Source organism: Pelodiscus sinensis, chromosome 2 (genome assembly GCF_049634645.1).
Source record: "Pelodiscus sinensis isolate JC-2024 chromosome 2, ASM4963464v1, whole genome shotgun sequence".
NCBI classification, from domain to species: Eukaryota; Metazoa; Chordata; order Testudines; family Trionychidae; genus Pelodiscus; species Pelodiscus sinensis.
Genome location: NC_134712.1, coordinates 69,652,208 through 69,677,474, shown reverse-complemented (window position 1 = coordinate 69,677,474; position 25,267 = coordinate 69,652,208). Strand labels below are relative to the sequence as shown.

Sequence of the window (25,267 nt, the reverse complement as noted above, 5' to 3'; positions counted from 1 at the left end):
CCCATTCTTTAGGCATCCTTCCCCGTAGTTTAGCTTGATTGCTGTTCCACTGAGGCCAGAATTTTCCCTTAAACTATAGTCATGTGCAAGTCCTATCCTTCTTCCTACCTAAGTGTACTATACTTACTATAACTTAGTAATGAAGATCAGTGAAACACACTTTTTTTTTTTTAAATGAGCTGAATGTTGACAAGTTCAAAACAATGAGAGTAAATGGTCAGTTTCTAATGTATTGAACTTTATTCATTTTCAGCTTGTTTTCAGTCTCCCAAAAATCTCTTTTAATGGTCAGATCTTCAAAGAGTATGAGAGCAGACCGTCTGCTCGGAGCGCAGATGAAGAGCATAATTTAAATAGCTAAAAGCCACCTTTCCACATGTATAGTATTAGTGTTATGCTTACACGCTGCATCCTCTGATTTGTCTTCCAACCCCAACAGAAGAGAAAATGACTGGGAAGACAGTCTGAGCTGGCCTGTCAATTATAAATCTTCTAGTATTATGTATTTACTGTAGAAAAATGACCCGATGTGAAACCTGGACTTCTTTGTCGCTTATGGTAAAAATTAAATTCAAAGCAGAAAGTTTTCTTAGACTAGCAATTGCAAACATTGATGGGAGGAAGAGAAACAGCAGTAATACCAGGGGAAAGGAAAAAAAATAGTTACCTGGTTCTTTTGTTTGCTAGACAATAGAATAGTACTGTAGTCTACTAGCAATTGCTGACCATGAGGCTGAAGTGTTCCCTAAGATTTAACTTCATTGTTTAAAATGAATAGAAAAATAAATAAAGTATTATAAAGCCAATGGACTTTCATTTCTAAAAGTCACAAGCACTAATTCCTCTGTATTAAAGCTACTTAACCAAAATATGCACAGATTTAACTCACATTTATGTCAAATAGCAGTGGTTCAAGATGTATTCTGACATTTAGGTTTTAGAATGCATAAAAATTGTTAGCTTGTTCTACAAAGCATTTTATTGAAAACACACATTGCACTCAAGTGTTTGCAACCCATTTTGTTCAAGCAAATATCACTGTGTTTAGTTTAGGATTTGTGCAGTCCTTCAAAATCTAGATATTTATAGCGTTAGCAGTAATGTTCACCCACAGATCAGGATCATGAATCTTGCCACAGTTAATAATAATCTTTAAGGTGAGAGGCCTCAAGGCAAATACTTGGGAGAAAAACACTAACACTCTGCTGTTAAGCTGGCATTTCATTACAGCAACCTAACAGTCTTTCCAGTCACAGTCAAGAAGTCATCATCAGCCAAGGCACGAAGTGCTTCTTCAAACATTTCTTTAGTGACAGCCTTAAAGAGAAAAGAGAAAAGTCTGAGACCATACAGAAAAGGCTACATCCTCCCACACTCCTAGGGAGAAAAAAAAAAGCGATTGTTTTTTGCCAACTTCCATGCAAATTTGCCAGGTTTTAGGTAAAAGTTTTTTTAAGCTGTGAAATACATTCTGGAGCGCACCAGTGAATGTGTGTTTTTCCTGGCTTATGCATTCTCAATGCTAATATGGGTCTGCGATCATGGCTTATGATTTTGTTGACATGCAAACCAGAATAGTTGGCAAGAATTATCAGCTTATTTTTGTCAGCAAGACAAGAATGTAAGTAACCAAGATCCTGTCTATTCTCCACAAGTGAAGCTTATGTCTATGAAAGAAACATTCATCAGGAACACCTGATTATCAACTGACTAGGAGACTACTCTTATACCTCCTATTCATGTGTCAGGTGGAGAGCAAGCAAATAGATTCTAAGGCCAGAGGGAACCACTGCAAACATCTGACTACCTGTATAACAAACATCATCCCTATAAATGCTAGAGCAAACCCTGAATTCAAAATTGTTCAACTTCAATTTCCAGCCAGTGGATACTACTATCTTTCTCTGCCAAACTGAAGAGACCATACTAAGTATTTGTTCCCAATGCAGATTCAAGACTAGTTAGCTTGCCCCTTACCCTTCCTCGCTGTTAAGCAAATAAACTGAGCTCTGAGTATCACTAAGGCACTTTTTTTAATACTTTAATCATTCTCAGGGTTCTTCTCTGAACCTCCTCCAATTTATTAACATTTTCTTGAATTGTGGGCACCAGAACTGGTCAAGTATTCTAGCAGCAGTTGCCAAAGTGCCAAATACAGAGGTAAACTAACATCTCTACTTTTACTTGAGATTTCCATTTAGTTTTTCTATTCAACTAAGATACAGTTGTCATCTGTGCTAAGACCCCCAGAGAGTACCCACAAGATCCCTCATGAGATGAGAAATAAATAAAGTTGTTTTTAAAACCAAGTAGTATACAAAAGAAAGCAGAAACTTACTGCATCAGACTGTGCACGGAGATCATCAAAAAGCTGCTGGTATTTTAGTGCTGGTGTTTTACCCTTTGACTGGATAAGCTTCTTCAAGGCTTGAGCCAGCTCTTCCTTACGTTTACGGGCAGTGGCACTTATACCTTGGGGAAAAAAGTACATAAATTACAAAGGTTATAAAACTGACCCTTTTATTGAAAGCAGAAATGACCATGTCATTATCAGAAACTGATGGTATTAGTGATATTTGGGGAAAGTTTTGTAGATTTCAAATAAACATGTGATTAAATAAATGTATTTAATCTCATTTCATTGTAAAATGAATATACTGACTTTGACATTACACTAGGTTGACATTCATTACTTGGATTGTTCAATATCTAATCTGAAACATTTACAAACCCACAAATTAATCACAGAAACAACACCATCAAACTGCAATAGCATGTATTTTGCTCAAGCCAGACCCATTTATCCGTATGTGAATACAAACCAGTAGTTAGAATGGATATGTCCACAATGCCAGTCCTTGGATCAGTAGCAGACTGTTTCAGGGCTTCCCGATGGAGGCGCTTTGCTTCTTCAACATCAATTGTTTCCACCTTATCCGAAAAACGTACTTTAGCATGAGCTTCTGCTAGGCGAATCAGAGACTCAAGCTGTCGGGGATATGCAGAAACCATTCCTCTACCACTGCCAATCTTTCTCATGTCCACATAAGCCTGAAGGAGAAGGAAGGGGGTAATGTTTTACATAGCAGTAATTCACAGATGTATTATGTAGGCTGTATCTACACTCCATCCTTCAGAGGATTCTCAGACTGGGGAAAATCTCCAAATATTGTGTACCTCCTTAAATATAAACACCCCCGTACATCTTCACAATGTCCCTTGCTGTGACTGACATCTACCACAGCTAGTACATGTCTCATTTTGCTTGAACCTGTAATAAAGCTGTGAATTGGGCAGATATTACTGCAACCCTGCACATTATCTTTGGTGATCACTGAATATTAACTTTCCCAGAGAAGTTCCAGGCTGGGTAGTTAGCATACACTGATTCAGGCTATGTTTTCCAGAGACTAGGAAACAAGGGGCTTTGGTATAAAAGGAAGAACAACTCCTGGCCTTCATTTTGATTCAGCAAATTGACATAACTTGTGGCCCAAGGGGTAGCCCCATCTCTTGTGGAAAGGTAGAAGGGACCTGGACCCATCAGTCTCCCTGCATGGAAAATTAGTGACCTTTAAAGGAAATGGTTTACACTGTTCTGGTACATCTTATGCCACACAAAGGGTTTTTTCCCCCCCTCTTCCTTTCTTTTTCATCTTGTACTTCCCATTTCATATCTACAACTGTTTACCTCAATAAGGGCCTGACTTGCTTCTTCACTTAGTCTAGGATTAATATAACTACGACCATATGCAATGTAATCCCTCAATACTGCCATGTCCATGTACTCTTCTTCCATCTGCTCTTCACTTTGGTAGTACAGCGCAACCAAGTGGTGAGCAAGACGTCTGTCATAGGCCTCGTCACGTGGGTCCAACATTAGGAAGATTAAGTCAAATCTGCATGGAATAACGAGTCCATAGTTAGCGTATACATTTTCGGTTATGTCTACATTGGCAACTTCTTGCGCAAGAGCTCTTCCACAAGAGGGCACTGTAGACAGGCAATATGAATTTCTTGCACAGGAAGCCCCTATAGTTAAAATGGCCATCAGAGCTTTCTTGCGCAAGAGAGCATCCACACTGCTCTCTCGTTCCACGAGGCATACAGGTAGTTCGGAATAGGAAGCCTAGTCCGAACTACCTAGTTCGTGTCGCGTGTAGCCGCGGGCACGGAGTCCGCATTAGCGGACATTTAAAAATGGCGGCGCCTGGCAACATGCAAATGAAGCCCGGGAAATTCAAATCCCGGGCTTCATTTGCAAGTTCGTATGACTACATTAACCACCCTAGTTCAAACTAGGGTGGTAGTGTAGACATACCCTTAGAGACATTGCTCAATCCCATTATTCAATACCAACCACTCTAAGCTAGAAACTGGTCAGCCAGTTGCGGTCCTCTGCTAGAGTTTTAGTGAAATTTGGTGTCTTCACTAAAAAGACACTTCCACTTTTGACACTGCAAATGCCACCCCCAATCCTCATATTCCTGCAGACATAAATATAAACAATTGATACAGGAAAAAGCAGAAACGTTTTTTTTTTTTAAAAAAAAACCAACCACACAGCATAAAAAGTCTAATGACAGTACCTGGATAACAAAGTATGGGGAAGCTGGATGTTTTCAATAGTAGTTTTCTTTGGATTCCACTGCGACTCTATAGGGTTAGCAGCTGCTAGGACAGAGGTGCGAGCATTCAGTTGGCAAATGATTCCAGCCTGTCCAGAGGAAACGTACGAGAGAGAAAACAAGATTGTCTAGTAGAAGGAAATTTCCCACAGCTATGTTAGGAGTCCCAAAACCCACTCTAACAAGAAAGACCCACATATGCCAAGTCTGCAACATGTTGAATTATCACTAAAATAAAGCTCCAACATCTATACTCTTATTCAACTTGGAGGTTCTGTCAATAACCTTATTTCCAATTCCTGTGTTACCTTTTCAATTATTTAATCATCTAATATACTAACCCAGGTAGCATATTACAATGTTGTGCTAACATCTTACCTTGGCAATAGAAAGAGTCTGTTGTTCCATTACTTCATGCAGTACTGATCTTGTACTTTCATTCATTTTATCAAACTCATCAATGCAGCAAATGCCATTATCGCTGAGAACCAGAGCACCTGTCTGCAGAACCAACTGCCTTGTTTCTGGGTCCTTCGTTACATATGCAGTAAGACCAACCGCACTAGAGCCCTTCCCAGATGTGTACTGGCCTCTAGGAACCAGGTTATAGACATACTGAAGCAGCTGTGATTTACTAGTGCCAGGATCGCCACACAGAAGAATGTTGATCTCGGCACGAAAATTGCCTCTTCCGGTATGACTGAAATCTTTTCTTGTTCCCCCAAACAGCTGAAGCAGAATGCCCTATAAAAATAAGATTGGTTTTAGCTCAGACACCAAAACTCTTGATCAATTACATCAGCCAATATTTGATGAATGAGTGAATTCAAATATAAAACAAAAAAACTGTCTAAAATAATTAAAGGCATAGCTATACTAGCCACCCTAGTTCAAACTAGGGTGGCTAATGTAGTCATTCAAACTTGCAAATGAAGCCCGGGATTTAAATATCCCAGGCTTCATTTGCATGTTCCCAGGCGCCGCCATGTTTAAATGCCCAGTAGCTCGAACTACCTGCTCACGGCTACACGCAGCACAGGCTAGGTAGTTCGAATTAACACTCAAGTGTAGCCATGGGCAGGTAGTTCGAGCTACCAGGCATTTAAAAATGGCAGTGCCCGTGAACATGCAAATGAAGCCTGGGATATTTAAATCCCGGGCTTCATTTGCAAGTTCGAATGACTACATTAGCCACCCTAGTTCAAACTAGGGTGGCTAGTGTAGACATACCCTAACAGAGCACATTGAAAGCTTAAGTACTGTTTTGTGTCAATTGTTACTAAAAAGGGTAGTGTAGTTTATCTTTATAGCTTCAATGATATGTTGTGAAAGCCAAGACTATAACAGGGTTAAAAAAAAGAGCTAGTTAAATTCATAAGAGGACATATCCACCAGTGGCTATTAGCCAGGATGGGCAGGGATGGTGTCCCTAACCTCTGTTTGTCAGAAGTTGGAAAATGGCAACCGGGGATGGATCACATGACAATTGACTGTTTAGTTTATTCCCTATAGGGCATCTGGCATTGGCCACTGTCAGAAGACAGGATACTGGACTAGATGGACCTCTGGTTTGACCCATTACGGCTGTTCTTATGATAAATATGATTATCCCATTTAAAAGCATGAATAATCATTGTACATTGACTTAAACTCAATTTGTTTTAATTTCAAATCTGTTGTATTTCTGGGTGACACCTCCTGGACAGATTTACATCAAGAGTAACCAGCCTGCTTCATGTCCCACTAAGGACAATCAGCTGGGGATCCCTCTGCAAGTGACTTAAGGCAGTGCCTAGGCAATGAATGCCTCATGATTTAGCAAGGCATGTGACTCAGGAGTCTATGTTCGTGCCAGTAACTTTCTGTGCACATGGGGTTACCATATTTCATGTTCTCAAAAAGAGGACATGAGAGAGGAGGTGAAGGTGAGGAGGAGCTGGAAGTACACAGGGGGATGATGGTGAGGGGAGCTGGAGGTACTCCAGGGATGGCAGGTGAGGTTGGAAGCGGGGAAGAGAAAAATGTTGCTCGTTGTTATTGTAGCAGGGCACCTGGTGCAAGAGCAGGACCCAAGGACAGCTGTCTGTCAGCACTTCCTTGTGGGTCTCTGTCAGTAGGGCTTGGATGGGCAGGATCCTCTCATAGAAAAGAAGCAGTAAGCTAGACTCAACCTCACCTATATTGAATTAATGTCCCACTATAATTATGAACAATTTAGAGCCCCACATAAATGTAAGGAATGTAAATGGTTAACTGGTAAGCCTCATCTGTCAAAAGGTGAGGCTCACCATTTCCTGGTAACCAGTGTTTGTGGGGGACAGCAGTTCTGTTCAGGTGTTCCTCTACACATATAACATTTTGTTTACCTTTTTGATATCTTCATGTTCATAAATGCTTGGAGCCAGAGCCAAAGAAAGTCTTTCATAAATGTCCGGTTTTCTGGAGAGCTCTTTCAGCATTTCCACACGTTCCTCTGCAAACATTTTCTGTTCAGTTTCTTCATCAATACCATGCAAACGCTTTGAATCAGTTTTACGGTAATGGATGACATCAACGTGAGTTTTATAGACAGATTTTACATTGCTCACTCTTGGATTAACTCGAACCGGAACTGCTCTGTAGATACCTAAAAAAAAATGCCACCACAGAATTACAATGTAGTTATGAATTTAAGATAAGCGCAGCCCAAATGCTGAAGAAGACTTATCTACATTTTTACTTTATACTTCAATGTTCAGGTTACCTCAGCATGGACCAGCAATTCTCTAAAAAGTTTTCCAAAAGTTGACATGCTGTCACCAGACTATGCTCCTCTTGATGTGAGTGGAACTTGCGCTCCTCTCATTTAGACCCTGATACCCCGGTAGTAAAGTTATGCCCTTAAAAGTTTTCAGGGTCATGGTCTAAAGTGTACTGGAAAGTGATGGGAGAAAGCCCTACCCTTAAAACTAAGATACTGGCCTGCACATATAAAAAGTTGACTATTGTGTTAGTGTGCTAAATGTTTAAATAATTTTCCAGTAATTACAATTAAGCCATCTTGCTTTGAAGCAGCAATAATTTCATGCTAGTAAAACATTTTTTTATTAAAAGCTATTCTAGTCTGATACTGCAACAAGCACATGTAAATTTAAATATGAGTACAGGCAGCCCCCGACTTACGCGGATCCGACTTATGTCGGATCCGCACTTACGAACAGGGCTTTCTCGCCCCGGAGGTCGAGGTGGCGGATTGCTGCCTGCGAGCTCTGGAGCGAGAAAGCCCCGTTCGTAAGCTGCTCCCGGTGCCCCTGGTATGCTGGAGACCGTCTCCAGCAGACCAGGGGCACCGGGACTGAAGTCGCAGCAGCAGCGGTTCCTGCGCTTCTGAGGCTTTGCCAGAGCAAAGCCTCAGAGGCGCGGCACCCCGCTGCCGCTCTGCTCCCCGTGTCCCTGGTCTGCTGGGGGGGGGGGGGGGCCGCAGCTAGTGTGCCCCCCCCCCCCCAGCAGACCAAGCTTTTGTTGTGGACCCTGGGGCAGAGCAGCTGGGGCGCTGCCGATTGGTCCTGCAGCGCCGCTCTGGGCACTACTGGACCAACTCGGCAGCACCCCAGCTGCTCTGCCCCAGGTCCTGATTCAGCCGCCGCTGGTCAGTTTCAGCAGTGGCTGAATCAGGACGCCTGGGGCAGAGCAGCTGGGGTGCTGCTGGGTTGGTCCAGTAGCAGCGAGGAGCGGTGCTACTGGAGCAACCCAGCAGCACCCCAGCTGCTCTGCCCCAGGTGTCCCCAAGTCAGCGGCTGCTGAAACTGACCAGCGCTGACTACAGGAAGCCCGAGGCAGAGTTGCTCTGCCCCAGGCTTCCTGGAATCAGCGGCTGATCAGTTTCAGCAGCAGCTGACTTGGGGACGCTTGGGGTTCTTAAGTTGAATCTGTATGTAAGTCAGAACTGGCGGTCAGTTTCAGCAGCGGCTGAATCTGGACGCCAGTTCCGACTTACATACAGATTCAACTTAAGAACAAACCTACAGTCCCTATCTTGTACGTAACCCAGGGACTGCCTGTAGTACTATTTAAGTCCATGGGACTATTCACTTAAGCCAAGTCAGGTACCTATTTACATGACAGCAGCAACAGGATCATAATTTTCAGCATTTTGTCTACAGTAGTTTTGTACAATTTAAAATTAGACTACTGACGTAACAAAAAGCATGTACATTTAATTATGAGTTCTAACCTAAAGTTTCAGAAACACAATTTTAAATGAGTTTCAAAAAGCCTCAACCTAGTTTAAACCATTTCAGCATGATTCCTCGTCTTATTAAAAAAAAAAATCAAAAACTGTAAGTACATATAAACTGTTCAAAAGCTGTTCTACAATAAAAATGCTTTTTTCTCTTTGAAGTAGAGGTTAAGAGCGGCAATCAATATTTTGAAAATGTGTAATACAAACACGGCAAAAACATGTATACACTTTTATTGACACAGATTGCAGGTGCCAGGAGGTACTGTTACACTATTGCTGATTTAAGAAAGAGGGGTATAAAAAAAGATATTTTACACCCAAACGAAGATGATGATATATAAATCAGATGGACTTTCACTTCATACTAAAACAGTTTTCCATCTCCAATTATGATGAACACGGTTAATATTCAATAGACGTGATTCCAGACTGGATCACATAGTCCAATGAAAAGAAGGGCCACGTGTATGAAACAGACGAAGCTAAGAACCTACATTTTACCTGTAACATTAACTCTGTCTCCTGGCTGAACCTTATCAACAAGGTCGTTGTGAGCAAATAGCACAACAGTATGGGGCGTCTGGCCAGCTGGCATATCTTCGGGGGATTCCTGTAGTTTGATCTGACAAAACAGATATTGAAAGTTAGTTTGTACTACTCAGAAATAGTACATTTAACTTGCTTGTAAGAAAGGCTCTTACAACTAAAGAAGTTCAGCATCTTCAACTGGATAGTATTACATGTTAGAATAGACCAAACACATAAAATGTTCAAGTATTTCACAACACAATGGAATAACACTACTGAACTAGAATTCCCCAACCAGAACACCCAAATCAGAATTATGCAGCAGAGTTGCGTCTAGGGTGCATCTAGACAGCACCCTTCTGTTGGAATAAACTACACAATTTGCACTATGTAAATTGCGTAGCTTATTCTGTGCAGACAGCGCCAAATTTCAAAATAAGGCCCTAGTCTGAGAAATCCCTTTATTTTACAGGGACGCCGGAATAGCTTGCCCACTATTATGGGAAACAGTGGGTGCATTTAAAAACGCAGCGTTGCTATTTCAGGATACTTCTGGCATCCCAAAATAGTACCTCAGTCTAGATGTGCCCCTAGTGATTATCTGAGCAGTGTTAAAAGTCTCTAGATTGGGCTAATTTAGCCCACATATGACATCAGAATATTCTCAGTTTTGTAACACTGGTTCCATAAATTAACAAAAACCACTAATTGGCTTGACTAACTGTTGGCACAAAAAACCACTCAACTCCCCTTCCCAATGGATGATGGATAATCCTTGGAATTTCTTTTTTCCTCTCCCCTCTAAATATATTATTTCAACCAAAGTTCCCTCTAATCTGTACTGCCACGTGGCTGCCTAATAAGCCCTGTGCAAGGGGCTCCGTGATGCCGTGCACAGAGCAGCCACGGCTGGAGGAGAGGTACTCTCATCTGGCCTCAGCAGGGAGCTGCTACAGTTGGGGAACACATGTGCTCCTCAGGCCCAAACAGGAGAGCTAGATTAATAAAGAGGCTTAGAGGTTGCAGCTCAGGGCTGCAGCTACCCGAGTACTGAACCAGCTATTCCTAGTGACAGGAGAGTGCGATCGGAGAGGAAGCTCCACAGCTACCATTCCTGCCCCCGACCTGGCCAGAGTCACACCACTGTGAGCAATAGAAATCTCTGTCCCACAGCTCCCCTTGGCCAGGAGTCATGGCCAATGGGAGCTACAGGGGGAGATGCCTACAGCAGGAGACACACACCTGTTCTCCTCCCCATGAAACGAGCAGTCCCAGGTAAGCGCCCCAAACTCCCATCCCATGCCCTGAGCCCCTTTCACCACTCTAGCTGCCTCTCAGACTCCACGTCCCAATTCTGAGCCCCTTCCTATATCCTAACTCCTGCCCAGACATCAAAACTCCTCCCAACCTCCTGTCCCAAGCCCATTCCTGCACCCCAAACCACTTGGTCCAAGCCTGGAGCCCCCTCCTGGCACCCCAAACATCTCATTTTCAGCCTCACCATAGAATCCACACCCCTAGACAGAGGCCTCATCCCACCAATCCTGAGCCCACTCCCACCACTCTGAACCACTTGGCGCCATCCCCACCACAGACTGTTCATGTGCAGAATCAATGTTGTTATGGGCACCAATATGGAGGTGATGCGCCACATACCTCCATATTTGTATATACAACAAAATTCTTATTGCACGTGGACATAAATGAGATAGTTCATTTAGTGATTATTATCTGAGAAATATAAATTAGAGGGAACACTGATTAAAACAAATAGTAGCTATAGGATTGCAAAGAGTTTGTGTGTCAGTGTGTGCATATGCCTGAGTTTTTCTGCTGAAGAACTCTTCCTAAACAGTAAGAGCTCGGACCACCAAATTCAGAATATAGCTTTCTCTTATCACAACTTAAAGAAAAGTAAGGGTTTAGTTGTGCCAGGAAAATAGGATATGCCTAGAATGGGATTATTTCATAAAACCATACAGAAATGAGACAATCTCCACACAGGTGAAAAGGGCTGGCTGGAGGCATATCCTGTCCTTCCCCACCCAGGACTGCTCTAGTCCTGAAACCCCCAACCCTTCAGAAACTCTTTAGGGAGGACATGGTGGGGGCCTGAAGCTCCCGCCCTCCAATTTGCACAGAGAGGTGCTGGCTGTTCCCTTTTATTAGAGAGACTGGGGAAATTACACAGTTGGTTGCATTCCTCATTGCATGGGGAACACAGGAGCAGACAAACCTGGACCTGCCCCAGCTGAGGGACATGCACCCCTCCTGGGTGATGCATGCTGGAGCTGCAATGGCCATGGAGAAGTGCTTCTCACCTGGCCCCAAGCTGCTTTTGTAAGAGAGGGCTGGGGGTGTCCTCTCCCCCTGGGGCAGTGTGCATACTGAACCCCCTCATCCCCAGCCCCACCCCAAAGAATTGATTTAAATGAATAACAAGAACTGAGCTAAGGACCTGTTCAACAGGAATCTTACTTTGTGAAGTAGGGAGCCTCTGCTAGCAGAAGCTTGCAACATATTTACTATATCTTTGACAGAGCAAAACAAAAAATGATTGAGGTAAGGACTCAAGTTATGCTGGGTAAGTCTTCTAGGTGCTTCACAAGCTGTGAATTGTTTTGAAGTTCAAGTCCTAAGCAACATACATATTTGAATATGGTCCATTTACTTGTGAAGAAAAAGACAACTGTTAAGGAAGCAAAGCTTTTCCATTTTACAACAGCAAAATGAAGCAACATACCATCTGTTTGTCTGAAAACATGGACCGATTGTGGATTAGTGCCATACTGTGTGTTGTATTACAGTTCTTGCACGTTGACGGTTCAGCAATCCGGCCACGGTCAATTTCTACTCTTGTGGTAAAGGCACAAACCTGGCACTTGAAAAAAGCTTCTTGCATCTCAGGTATCAACTGGGAGCTTCTGATCACCATACCACTGATGGTGATAAGCTGATCAATATCTACAATGTAGAATGGGATACATGTGATCAATTCTTGCTTTGCATGTTTCATTTGAAAGTCCACCCTGAACTTTACTTCTGAATAAATAGATATCCATGTTGAATCTGAAAACACTGGTGTAGATGGATCCTAAGTCTGAACTTTTATCTTTTTAAATCTATTTTCCTAATTGTTGAACATTTTTTATACAGGCTCAAGTTTCTTTTTTAACTATGCAATCAAAGCACCTTACCTTCAGGATTCAGACTCCTCATATTCCTGGTCTTCAATGCATTATATGGTCTTACTTGAATCTGGTGTTCTAATATTGAGTCAGGATAACGTTCAAAAAAGATCTCATTAGCAGCCATGTCAAATGTTGGGATAACTTCCTGTTGAAAAGGAAAAGATTAGGTATGTTAGAATCTAACCACCTAAACCTACTAATCTTTAACCAACAAACTAATACTTATTGAGTAATGGTGTTGGTTATACTCAGCCAGCTTTCAGGAAGGAATCTGGGCAGGATAACATAGCCTCCCCCCATGTGTCAGGCAAATAGAGGCTGGTGATTCCGCTCCAGTGGAAGGAAGGAGGCTTCTCTGTGGCAGGAAAGCCACCTCCTCAAGGGCTGGGCTGGCAGGGGCTGGTAGCCCTACTCCTGGGGAGGCTTTTCAGCAGGCTCTGCAGTATAAAAATTATTTAAGCGTAGGCCCAGCGCAGACAGAGGCTGCTTGGTGAGATGCCAGCGCAGGCCCAGTCCATGGGAGCTCAGGCCCATTGCGGGTAGGGGCTGCTGCCACTCCACACTGCTGCCTTTGATACAAAGGCCCCGGGGTAGCAGGCAGGAGCCAATCTGTGCAGGGAGCTGAATTCTAAACTGGCTCTACTCACAGACAGGCTCCGACCTGCCACCCCATGGTGCTGCCTCGGATACAGAGGTAGCAGCATGAAGTGGTAGGGAGCTCCCCAGGAACAGTACCCAGAGTCAGGAGCGCACTGGCTGCCAGCCATGCCTAAGGGGGAGCATTATAGTAACCATGTAATCCATGACCCAAAAGGAAGGCAAGGAAAAGAACTGCAAAGGCATTCCCATGCTTGCAGCAGCACCTATGTGGATAACAGATTTAAAAGAGGCAGAGAAAGACTGATAAATATCCAGTGACCATTGCTTTGTCAGCTTGGGAGTCAGCCTTGAATTTCTTATCTTTGGAAACTGTCTGCTTCCTCCATGACAGAGTGAGAAGCTAGAGCCCTGAGCAGGATCCATGGACTACAAACCAGCCAGAATCCAATCCCCCATATTAGCACTTTGGGTGAGTGGAGTGGGTATGTGTTCTGAACCTCAAACAGCAGTTTGCCTTTGGAGAATAGCAACAACTCCCATGCTGAACTCGCTGGTATTTCTCCGTGGCTATGAAAGATCTGGCACACATTTTAATACCATTATGTACTAAAATATATTTTATACAGAAGTTTGTACACATAAATTTTGTATAATCTATTTAGGTATTTATAGAAGGGTATGTAACTATCAATATTTTTCTCTCTCTGAGTGATAATCATCAACAGTTACATTCTAATTTATGCTTAAGTAATGCAATTTAACAAAAATAGAACTCAATTGGAAAAAAGTCATTTAAAAAGGCCTGACATTACCTGTGGATAGCAGATCAGCTGTCTGTATAAATTTGTGTCAAATGATCTCAGATGATCACAGTTTACATTCAGAAATGGTTCCCCAACCATATTGATCTGGAAGAGGTTTAAAAACTCCACATTAAACCACCAGCATTTAAATTGGAAAAACAAGTTAGTTTTAGCTCTATTGCTGTAATACCTCCTCAAGTCGCTGCATATAGAGTGGTTCATTAAGATCCAAGCCAATGTTCTCGTCCTCTTTAGCCAAAGGATCAATAAAACGCTGAAGAAATCTCTGAATATTGAGGAAAAAAAAACAAAGAAATTAAAAATGCCCAAAGGGACACAGCTGCAATTTTACTGCTACCCTATTCCTACACTGGACGATGTTCTCCTTGCTCAAATTAACTTCACTGATGCTTTCTATATTGCAGGTAGTCAAAAACTCCTAAAAAGTAGAGATAGCCCTAGTGAATCCCTTACAGCAGTGATCAACATGCGGCCCATGACGATTCTCTGTGTAGCCCGCAAGACATTTTGTTTACTGTTGCCTACACACAGGGTTGCCAGATTACACTAGCTTCTTTCAGTCCAGTTTCTTTCCTCGCAGCATAAGTCAAGTGTCATGCACGTTAAGCAAGGGCACAAAGTGAGGTGCATGCTCACTGCTTACAACACTGACTCAGACAGCTGTGCACTCTCTCGGCATCCATTTAAAGCGCTGCTACAGTTCAATCAGTACACCCTGAAAATTCTACATATGCAAGCACAGTTAGCAAAACTACACTACCCTATTCCTAGTGACTGTCTTGGTTATGAAAATCTTGTGATCCACTGAGATGGAAGGAAGGCCACGCATGCGGTTCAGTCACTAGCATGGTTTGCCCATTACTAGCCTATAGGATATTTCTGCCATGCACACTTAAGTTTCTTAATTCCAACTATATCTTTCCAATCTGACACAGCAATGTACACCAATTAACTTGAGAAAGCCTAATCAAGCTATTATCCATTTCAGTGAACTATTTTATAATTTTTATAATACCAACTTAAAAACATGTTTGGAAACTGGACAGCATGCTAAACATATTACTTCTAAATGAGTATATGAAATATTACTGAGCATTTTAACCTCTTTTGCACCCTAGTGTAATACATACCTTATTCATCAACCAAAATCCAACATAGTAGACACCGTAGAAACAGAAGAAAAAGAGCTTCCCCAAAAAGCTCAGCATCCCAGCATAAGATAAGAGAAAATAGATGGATTTAGAAGGACACACAAAGAAACAATATTGGTCAGGATGACAGACAGTGGCATCAGCACAACAGGAGCTTAACTTCTGTAAAGGTTTTATTAGGTATCACAGAAAAGAAAAGCCCTAATTTGACAAATTGGAGAAATGGTGTGAGGTAAACAGGTTGAAGTTTAATAAGGACAAATGCCAAGTGCTCCACTTAGGAACGAACAATACGTTTCACACATACAGAATGGGAAGTGACTATCTAGGAAGGAGTACGGCAGAAAATACTAGACATGCAAAATGTCCAGTATATTCTGTTTCTCAGACGGAAGGCCACTGTTTTTCTCAGACATTCTTTTACTGACGCGTCTGATTGGGGGAGTGTGACTCTTTTGAAAGTCGATTTAAAGGCACACTGGCTCTTTTTTTTTATGGTGCGATTTTTTTTTTTTTGCTCTTAACTTTGGTCCCCGTCTATTCTTTATTTTTTTGCTCAACCAATTTTTTCCCCCGCCACATCTGGTATTTTTTGTGACATTATCTGGCAACCCTAGCCCCGGCTACTGCAGCAGGAGCCACAGCTCACCCCCAGGTCCCTTCTCCCTTGCACCTCTCCCTCCTCCAGCCTGGGTCCCTTCTCCCTCTTCCTTTTAGCCCGGGCCTCTTTTCCCTCCCCGCTCCCTCTGCCAGCTCAGGCCCCCCTCTCCATCCCTCCCTCCTCCAGGCTGGTACTTTCTCTCCCTTCCCAGCCCCCACTGTATACTGATGGTGCAATGGAGCAGCTGTTTAAAAACACTGGCAGTCTCCTGCCATGTGGTGACTGCTGGAGCTTCAATCATCTGCTGAGGGAACCAGGGTGTACCCCAGCCTAGCTCCCCAGTGTGGGTCCTGCTGCGGGACCTCTTACCCCCACATGGATCCAGCCGCAGACACCCTGATTAGCTGTTTTTAAAACAGCAGCCGGCCTCCTGACCGCCCCCATTCCCTCCTTCCGGCATGGGTCCCGCCACTGGTACCCCAATCATCTGTTTTTAAAATGACAGACTCCCTCCACATGCTGGCACTTCAGCCAGCTGCCATGGGGGCGGGGGCCAAGGTGTACCCTAGCTCCAGCCTGTCTCCCCCATGGGCCTCACTGTCACCTGCCCACTCACCACCTTCCCCCAGAAGCCCAGCAGCAGCCTACCCTCAAAGGTGCAAGGAAGGTGAGTGCTGCTGTTAAGGAGTCAAAGATGAATATTTTGATCTCTTGCAAGCCATAGGTCGCCAACTCCATTACTGGGTTAGCAGCAGGGAGGAGAGGGGGAGGAGGCCAGGTGTCTGAGGGGTAAGGGGCTGCAGGATGCAAAGTGATGTGATAACATCACTCTGTCATCCTGCAGGGAAAACTTTTTTATAGGTCTAGTAAAATAACACATGGGCGATAGAAGCAGATAACTGGAAAAGCAAGTAGACTTCTTGATAGTTAATGAGAGAAGATAGGTAAGGGAAGGACAGGCCATGACAGACCAAGTAGTTTACACTTAATGCAACTGAGACAGGGAAGCCAATGAAGAGATGGAAAGAGAAGGGTGAAATACTCAAAATCAGAGTAGAAAAACATTTGTGGCAGCATTCTGAATTGGCCTGAGGGGGTCAAGGTTTCATTTGTTATGACCAAAGTAAAGGGTGCTGCAATAATCAAGACACAAGAGGAGAGCTTTAGGCCACGTGTACACTACAGATCCGTAATGGTACAAATGCACAGTTCAGAGGCATGAAAAATTCAGGCCCAAGTAATGCAATTATACCAATCTAATCCCCTCTCTAGACAATTCTATGGAACTTCTCCCATTGACATAATCCATCTCCCTAAGACGTGGGGTAAGCTCTATCATCAGAGTAGGAGTGCCCATACAGTGGTTTAAGTATTGACCTGCCCTTAGATAGACAGTGAAAGTTGTATTTTTAAAGAGATTTTATACAGATTATGCTGACTACAATGATCAAGAAACAAGATAGCTGGGAGAATTTGAGGGACAGATTATGAGCTCTGTTTTCAAAATGTTGCATTTGAGCTCACAGCTAGACAGCTACAAGGAGATATCAGACACAAAGGTTACAATTTTAATTTCAACAAAGACAGGTCTGAAGTAGTGAGGAAGAGCTGAGTTATCTGCATGAGGATAGCTGAATTTATATTCGTAGATGAGATTAAGCACAGAGAGAGAGAGAGAGAGAGAGAGAGAGAGAGAGAGAGAGAGAGAGAGAGAGAGAGAGAGAGAGAAAGAAATTCAGGGCAGAAGCTTTGGAACTCTCAAAGAATGCTGGAGGGCAGAGGAGAAGGATCTTTTAAATGATTAAAGAGGTAGGAGAAGAACCAGTAAAGGATGGAAGCCAAGGGAAGATGAAACTTTAAGAATATCATGGCTGAGGGCAGCTCAAGGAGAATGAGGACAGAGTATTGGTTCTGAGCTTCAGTAGTAAATGGTCACTAGAGACTCTGGCAAGAGCCATTTCAGTGGAGCACAAGGGATGGAAGCCAGATCGATGAGTTCTATGGTGGAATTAGAGGAAAGAACTTCTAGACAACAATTTTACTTTTCCTTCTCTTATGGATACATTATGAAAATGTCAGTGTTCTTCAAATGCACTGAGCTTGATTCTAAACATTCTGATGTTTGCCAGAATCAGATACTGCATATACAGATGATACAAATAAGAATGGAGGTACAAACTGAACTTCTCTAGTCTGGCACCCTTGGGACCTGATTGGTGACGAATCAGCAAATTTGCTGAACAACAGAACATCAATATTGCCTAGCAACATTACCAACTCTTCCACAGCTTACTGGGCTCTTAGAAGACATTTAGGGATAAATTAGAGCTAAGTAACAGTATAAAACATGGAGAGCCAGGACTGGTGGCTGTAAACAATCTTTATGGGACAGTGCGGGGGGAGGTGGGAGGGAGGGGAGAAAGGAGGGAGAATTTGGTCATACTATTGGTAAGTGGACATCCAGCTAACAAAAATCATGCCAAACCACAGATGTTGTAAAACCAGAGAGTGCTGGACTAGAGAGGACCAACCTGTATCCACAATTGGTCACCTACCTGGAACTTTTCTTTGCATGAAGCTACATTAACATCTGTTCCCCAGATCACAAGCTTTTGTCCAAGAGATTGTTCATTTGTCAGTGCATCTTCTGCTGGCTGTGGGGAGGAAAAAGCCATGAGTATGGACACTATAAATATATTTTAGAAGAAATATTACCAGTGAAATATGAAACATTTACCTACCCCATCAGAATGCAAGTCCACCTGTCTGGCTTTGCGGGCAGATCCAAGATCTGGCCTCTGCCTAACTGGAGTTCCTCGCACACCACTCCTTGGAGTTCCCTCCACTCTAGAGCTGGGAGTGCCATAGGTCAGAGGTGAACTAATATCAAAATCAAGTGGAAGTGCTACAAAAAAACACAAGTTGAATTATACTTCAAAATAGTTATGAATGCGTTTTGCTCTAGTGCAGGAGTGAGGAACCTTTTTGGGGTCTGGGGCCATCGACCCACAGAAAAAAAATCAATTGGGGGCCACACAAGTGAAAAGTGGAAAAAAAACCCTCACTGTGGCCCCTTACTGAAGAGAAAGACACACCTCACATTCCCCTTTCACACCAGAGCCAAGAAGGGGGTCCACCTTAGTAGATTTTGCATGTGCCAGCCCCCAGTGGGACAACAGGGGGCAGTAGGGTTGCTGGAGGAACAGTGCAAGCTCCTCAATGCTGGGGGGGGGACCTTGAGCCTCAGGGGCTGGATCCAGGCAAGCCAAGAGCTACACCTGGCCTGCAGGCCTACGGTTCCTCACCTCTGCGCTAGTGTTTATTGTTGGTCAGTGTGAGAAAAGGCAGGGTAGCAAAGTCTGTAGGTCTTGTTACTTTTCTAACTGTATTCTACAAGACTATATTAGCTATAAAATATATTGTATGTATTAAAATGTGTATTTTTCAAATCTAGAATGAACACACTTTGCTAAAATAGTTGATTTTACACCAGTGTAATATTTGATAACACTCTGGAGCTTAAGTTCACACAAAAGCCATTCTAAAACATCCTTTTTTTAATACACTGTTACTGGGTGTATGTTTAATGCGCTGAAATCAACAATTCACTGAACTGAAAATGATACATCAACTAATTTATAATTGAAAACAATGCTGTTCATTCAAAAGGATCCCTGTTTTGTTTACAAACTGACAGCTATGTAAAAGCCAATATTAAAACTTTCAGTATGGACACTTAAGAATACAGAGATCAGCATTTCACCCCTGCTACTGAAAACACGAGCAGAACATGAGGCTGCTGGGGGCCCCACAACAGAAGCTACTCCGGCATGGCTTTACTGCCCTTAACCTTCCTTGCCTTATCCTTCAGTGTGGCTGATGTACAGATCCAACAGGACTCAGGAGGCACAGGAGGAGTGATCAGTGTGGGACTGCTTGGTAGCCCCATGTTTTGCTCCTTTCACTGTTGTGGTTCTGGAGAGCTCTGAGGTTCAGAAGCCTTTGATGCAGTGGAAGGATGGCAAAGGCCCGCCTGCCCCCAGATAATGTAGGGTAGTTGATGGAGAGGGGACAGGGAGAGCAGGGTACTCCTGAACTGGGTGGGAAGAACTCATATCAGGGAGGTATATGGCCCGCTTTGTGTCCCTCCCATGAGAACAGCGTACAAAAGGAAGTATTTCTTCACTCAAAACACAACCTATGGAACTCCTTGCCAGAGAACATTATGAAGTCTAAGACTGTAAAAGGGTTCAAAAAAGAGCTAGACAAATTCATGGTGGACAGGTCCATCAATGGCTATTAGCCAGGATGGGCAAGAGTGGTATCCCTAGTCTCTGTTTGTCAGAAACTGATTGACGGGGCATGGATCACTTGATGATTATGTGTTCTGTACATTCCCTCTGGGGCATCTGTCATTGACCACTATGGAAAGACAAGATACTTTAGGATAGACATTTGGTCTGACCCAGTATGGCACTTCTTATGTTCCAGTAAGAAATGAGTTCTACTTGCACCACCTGTGCATACCTGAATCACGAAACTGTGGTGGGCTGGAAAACAGAACATTTTGAGCATTTGGGCTTTGCATGTCAACTGCTGGAGAAGTTGGCATTGGCTGTAGATCTCCTGTAGATGTGGAGTCATCTGTTCGACGTTTTTGTGAAGGAGGCGACTGAGCATCTTCAGTGCGTGCTGTAACAATATGAAAGCTGGTAAGTAGCTATTTCAGATTTAAGTTGCAATGTTCTACACCGATAAATGTGAACAGATCAAATCACAAAAAAATCATATGGCAGAATGGAAAAAAATTGGTTGATATAAAATTAAAAAGCAAAGTGTAAAATTTTGCTGATATGAGAGTAATTGTGAGATTTCAAAGTGGTTAAAAGAATTTAAAATTGATATTGAATTTATCTTCCTAAATGCTTAAGATATCAGACCTGCTACAAGTGCTATGAAAACCTAGCTCATATCGTGTTTTTCCATCATATAGTGTTTTTAAAAAGTGCTTTGAAAACAGGATCATTACAGGCAGTCCTTGACTTTATGATGTTCAACTTCTGACGAATGGCATCTACAATGTTTCTGAATCTACACTCTAATTTCGACTTTATGACTCTCGGCCTCATAATGGAGCAGATTGCAGTTCTGAGTTATGAGATTTCAATTTATGATACAATTGATGTCTGAAAATAGCATTGAGAGTCTGAGGACTGCTTGCATCCCTATTTTCTAGTGGGGAAACTGAGGCACAGAGAAGAGGACCCAACCTACATACTAATGAGTATCAAAGATTTCAAGTGCAGCATTTCATGTACCCTATTTGTAAACTTGCCTGTATTTCGCTTTTAAAAAACTTTTAAACAACATCCTCTTCCATTAATGCATCGTTGAAGATTAGGGTCAGGTCTATAGCTCAAAGTTTTGTCAATATTGTTATGTCTGTCATGTATGTGAAAAAAACATTCCCCTAACTCAGGAGTGGAAAATAAGCAGGCCAGTCATGATTCATAAGGGGTAGTCCCTGGCAGGCCACCAATCACTTTATCTGAGCATTCACAGGTACGGTACCTTGCAACTTTTGTCAGCTGTGATTCACCAATACCAGACAACGGAAGCTGTAGGAATCAGTAACCCAATGAATGATGGCCTACAGGAGCTGCAAGTGGTACATATGGCTGCTCAGAAAAATAAAGTGTCCAGTGGCCTGATAGGGACTAACCACTTATTGCCCACTCCTGCCTTAAGTTGATACAGGCTATACCAGGAAAGCCCAAAGTTGTAGCCACAGTTATGCTGACAGAAGAATGTCACAAAAATGGAAAAGACCCACAGTGGGCTGAGCTCAGGAATGACATTACATGCGCTGAACACTCCTCTGCCCCTACAGCTGTGCTGGCAAAGCCTTGTAGTGTGGACAAGGCCTTTCAGAAAAAAACAAGTTCAGCCCACAACTGACAAAGAGTAATGTTCCTTAAGTCACCTTGCTTAAGTGGCCTAAAACCGGTAACTTCTTGCTTCCCGCATGTCCAGATTTTTGAACTCTTGTTTTAATGATGAAAAACTGCATGTAACATTCTTCTCAAGACATTTGCTTTGCAGAGCAAACATAAGAGCTAAACTCCATCTTTTCTTGGGCATCAGCCAGGCTAAACCTACATATGGAAGAATTCCTGCTTATTATAGGCAGCTGGAATAGGAGGGAAACCCTGAGTGTGTCTATGTAAATACAAATTGCTTCTGTTTGCTTAGATATTCAACTGCTGCAACGATTGCCCATTGTAACCAATTTGGTTGTTGTGGGATCCCAAATTGCATTAACAGTAAATGCAGGAATTGTGAAATATGATCACCTAGGCTTGCAATTATTGTGGGAAGGCAGAAAAGTCAGACTGTTTAACCCAGTTCAAAAGGAGAGCGACTCCATCAGTTTAAAGACAAATGGATGGACAGAGGCTGTGAGATAAAGTTGGGGAGGGCAGGACTCCCTATCAGTAATCTACATGCTCTCCAGGCATGAGGGTTAAAACTGGTTCAACTTGTTTCTCCTCCTCCCCCCCCACTCCTGTTTCAATGATAGAGCTAAAATAGGCCCCAGAAATCATCTCTTTAATTTACTCTAGTGGATGATGGCATTTTTTATGGCTGGACTGTGCTTTGGGCCAAGAGTTGCAATCACTAGACTTGGCGCAGAGCCAAACCCACCACAAGCTGGCAGAAGCAGCAAGTGCATGGTGACTGAGAGCTAATAGGTCAGTGTTGGAGAGATAGGACGAGCGGCCAGCAAAGTGCAGTGGCATGATGAGCAGCCAGCAGAGTGATGACAGCACCATGAGCAGCCAGCAAGGCAGTGATGGAAAGGAGTGATGAATGGAGGCAGGGCTGGTGGCTGGCAAATGATCAGCCAAGTGAGTAAAATTCCTCCTAACCCCTCCACTCAGGATGGGAAGTGAACTCTGTGGATGCACCTCTAAGCTATGGGTCTGCCCTGACTAAGGGCAGCAGCTGTGAGTGGGGTGCAGAGAAGGGTAACACTTGAAAGGGACCAAGTATCAGAGGAGTAGCCGTGTTAGTCTGAATCTGCAAAAGCGGCGAGGAGTCCTGTGGCATCTTATAGACTAACTGAAGTGTAGGAGCATAAGCTTTCGTGGGCAAAGACCCATTTCGTCAGACGCATTCATCTGACAAAGTGGGTCTTTGCCCACGAAAGCTTATGCTCCTACACTTCAGTTAGTCTGTAAGGTGCTACAGGACTCCCTGCCGCTTTTACTTGAAAGGGACATTTACATTGCTGCACTTTGCCCCTCAGAAGCACCCAGAGCTGTCGTGTTAATTCGCCAGGTTACTGGGTGCAGGCTCAAGCCAGTTCTGTGTTGGATGGATGGAGAGGAATCCCTACTATTGAACCTGGCCCCGGCACTTGCTGATGCTACCTGGCAGAAGGGTTACATCCACTTCATAGGTAAGTGAACCTAGTTACTACAGACAGGGATCCGAGGAAGGCACACAGGCTGCTGAGCATAGCTAGGGTTGCCAGGTGTCCGGTTTTGAACCGGAGGGTCCAGCATTTGAGCTTTCTGTTCGGGAAACAAATAGAGAAAATAGAAGTGAGAAAATCCAGCTGTCCGGTATTTTCTACAGAAGATGTGATGTCGATTGTGCTGATGTCGTGTCAAGCGAGTCCGGTATTTCTGTTGAAGCCATCTGGGACCCCTAAGCGTAGCTAGGCGCAGGGAGACCCAACCCCAGGTGCAAGACGCCGCTAAGCGGGCAGCTACTGCCCCCCGCGCAGGGGGGGCTCCCACCGCCCGGAAAAGCCCCTTCTCCCAGGGCAGGCGGTGCCCAAGCCACGGGGCTACTGCAGCGGGGCTACCGGGACCGGCCCGTCCCACGCCGCAGTGCGAGGAAGGGGCCGCCCGCGCGCCCCGGCACGGCCCGCGCCTCCCGGCACCCGCTCAGCGCCGAGCGCGGGCTGCTGCGCCGGCCACTTACGAGTCGGGGGGTTGCTGCCCCGCCCGCGCTTGCTGCCGCGGCGGCCAGTCGGGGTGGAGGCCGGCGAGGACATGGCGCTGCTCCAGCGGCTGCGGCTCCCTGCCGGGCGGAGAGAGAAACTGAGGCAGGGGCGGAGCGACCCCCACCGCCTGCGAGCGGAAGCCTCGCTCCGCGCCCCGGGACCCGCACGTCACAGGGGACCGCACCCGCCGCTCGCTCCCCCTCTGCGCGCGGACACGGGACGCGGGGTCTCGCGCTCTCGACCCCCTCTTCTTCCCTCAGCACCTTCGGCCGGCCAAGGAACGCCGAGAAAATTCCGCGCCAAATGGGTCACGTGGCGGGCCCTCGCGGGTTTTCCTTCCAATCGCCGCACGGGAGAGCCCAACTCGGCCCGGAAAGGGGGACGGAACCACCCATCTAGGTTCCGGCAGCGAACGATGGTGCCTTAGGGGCTCTGAAAGCCTCGCTACAGGGACAGAACAAAGACTGACAGGAGCCCGATTCCCCCACAATACAGGGAATGCCCCCACGTAGAGCCTACATCAATTCATAGGCAGGGTTCCCCCTCCTTCTCTGGTGAGAGTGGTAGCGCCCAGTCTCTTGGCACAAGCGCTTGTTCCATCTTCGCCCCGCATCGTGCATTCAGGGCCGGCTTCCCTTTCCGTCGCTAGATTTGCAAGCTCTGTGTTTTTTTTTTTTTTTTTACTAGGAAGTGACGTGCTGCGTCAGGCGGAAGTGACGCGATTTGCCCAGGCTCGGGCCGGTGGGAGGGGTTTGGACAAGATGGCTGGATCCACAGGTCTGTGAGGGGGGCTCGCGGTGGGCCTGGGCCTGGGGCGGGTGCGGCGAAGCCGGTTCCCGCGGGGTGGGCCGCGGGCGCTCCGGGAGCGGTCGGCGTCTGTATCCGCCTGCGTTCGGCAAAGGGGCGGTGGTGCCTAGGCCGAGCTGCGGCGGCCGGGCCAGGCCGAGCCAGAGCCTGGGGGCTTCCGGCGCAGCCCCGGCGCAGGGCGCTGAAGGGCAGCGCTCCCCTCCCCAGGGCCTCGGCTGGGGGCGGTAGCGTCGCTTGTAAAGGGCTGCGGGTTGGGATGGCGGAGGCACCTGCGCGGGCCCCGGTGCACGGGGCTGGGGTCTGTGCCTGGCAGAGCCGCCGGGAGCGGAGCCCGAATCCGTACGGCGGGAAGGGAGCGGACTCGCTGTCGGTGTGAAATACAGGGTAGTGGCGGGGCAGGGCCCGGGGGAGATGAGGCGCTAGTGCTCAGTGCCCGGCTTGGGTGGCTGAAAGGCAGGGCCGGGTAGGAGGGACACGGCGTAGTGTCCAGTGTGGACAGACTCGTACAACCAAGGGGATCGATGCCATCTCTTAGCTTACTGCAAATGGTGATGAGCTGAATGGAAGAACGTCGGGATGGCGTTTCCCACTAGCTTAGGTGGTATCGTGTAGCTCAGTAGCTGAGCAGAACCTAACTTATTTTTCATTAGAAGCAATATCCGGCCCAGGGCAGAATCTCAGTCTGGGTTCTAATGTAATAC

At 45.0% G+C, this 25,267-nt stretch overlaps 2 protein-coding genes across 6 annotated transcripts in view; one reads left to right on the top strand and one right to left on the bottom strand.

Moving 5' to 3' along the window:
* Positions 1–217: 217 nt before the first annotated feature.
* LOC102462549 (DNA replication licensing factor mcm4) lies at positions 218–24,417 on the bottom strand. Of its 4 annotated transcripts, none has more exons than XM_075920719.1 (17): positions 24,279–24,417; positions 23,738–23,836; positions 20,273–20,437; positions 18,487–18,650; positions 18,301–18,399; positions 14,163–14,258; positions 13,982–14,077; positions 12,576–12,714; positions 12,122–12,342; positions 9,352–9,472; positions 6,995–7,254; positions 5,007–5,372; positions 4,590–4,717; positions 3,692–3,899; positions 2,823–3,051; positions 2,339–2,472; positions 218–1,317 (listed from the first exon to the last, which is right to left on the bottom strand). In XM_075920719.1, the coding sequence occupies exons 2-17, from the start codon at positions 23,808–23,810 to the stop codon at positions 1,225–1,227; spliced, it is 2,592 nt and encodes an 863-aa protein (XP_075776834.1). In that variant the 5' UTR covers positions 23,811–23,836; positions 24,279–24,417; the 3' UTR covers positions 218–1,224. The 4 variants fall into 4 exon arrangements, with proteins under 4 accessions (XP_075776834.1, XP_075776835.1, XP_075776836.1 ...); XM_075920720.1 differs by lacking the exon at positions 24,279–24,417 and adding an exon at positions 23,944–24,239; XM_075920721.1 differs by lacking the exon at positions 24,279–24,417 and adding an exon at positions 24,023–24,239.
* The window catches only part of UBE2V2 (ubiquitin conjugating enzyme E2 V2), a 45,133-nt gene continuing 44,263 nt past the window's right edge, over positions 24,398–25,267 (top strand). For both annotated transcript variants that reach the window (XM_006112165.4, XM_006112164.4), the window contains exon 1: positions 24,398–24,536. In XM_006112165.4, the coding sequence (XP_006112227.1) occupies positions 24,521–24,536 (16 nt within the window). In that variant the 5' untranslated portion in view covers positions 24,398–24,520. The remainder of the gene's footprint in view (positions 24,537–25,267) is intronic.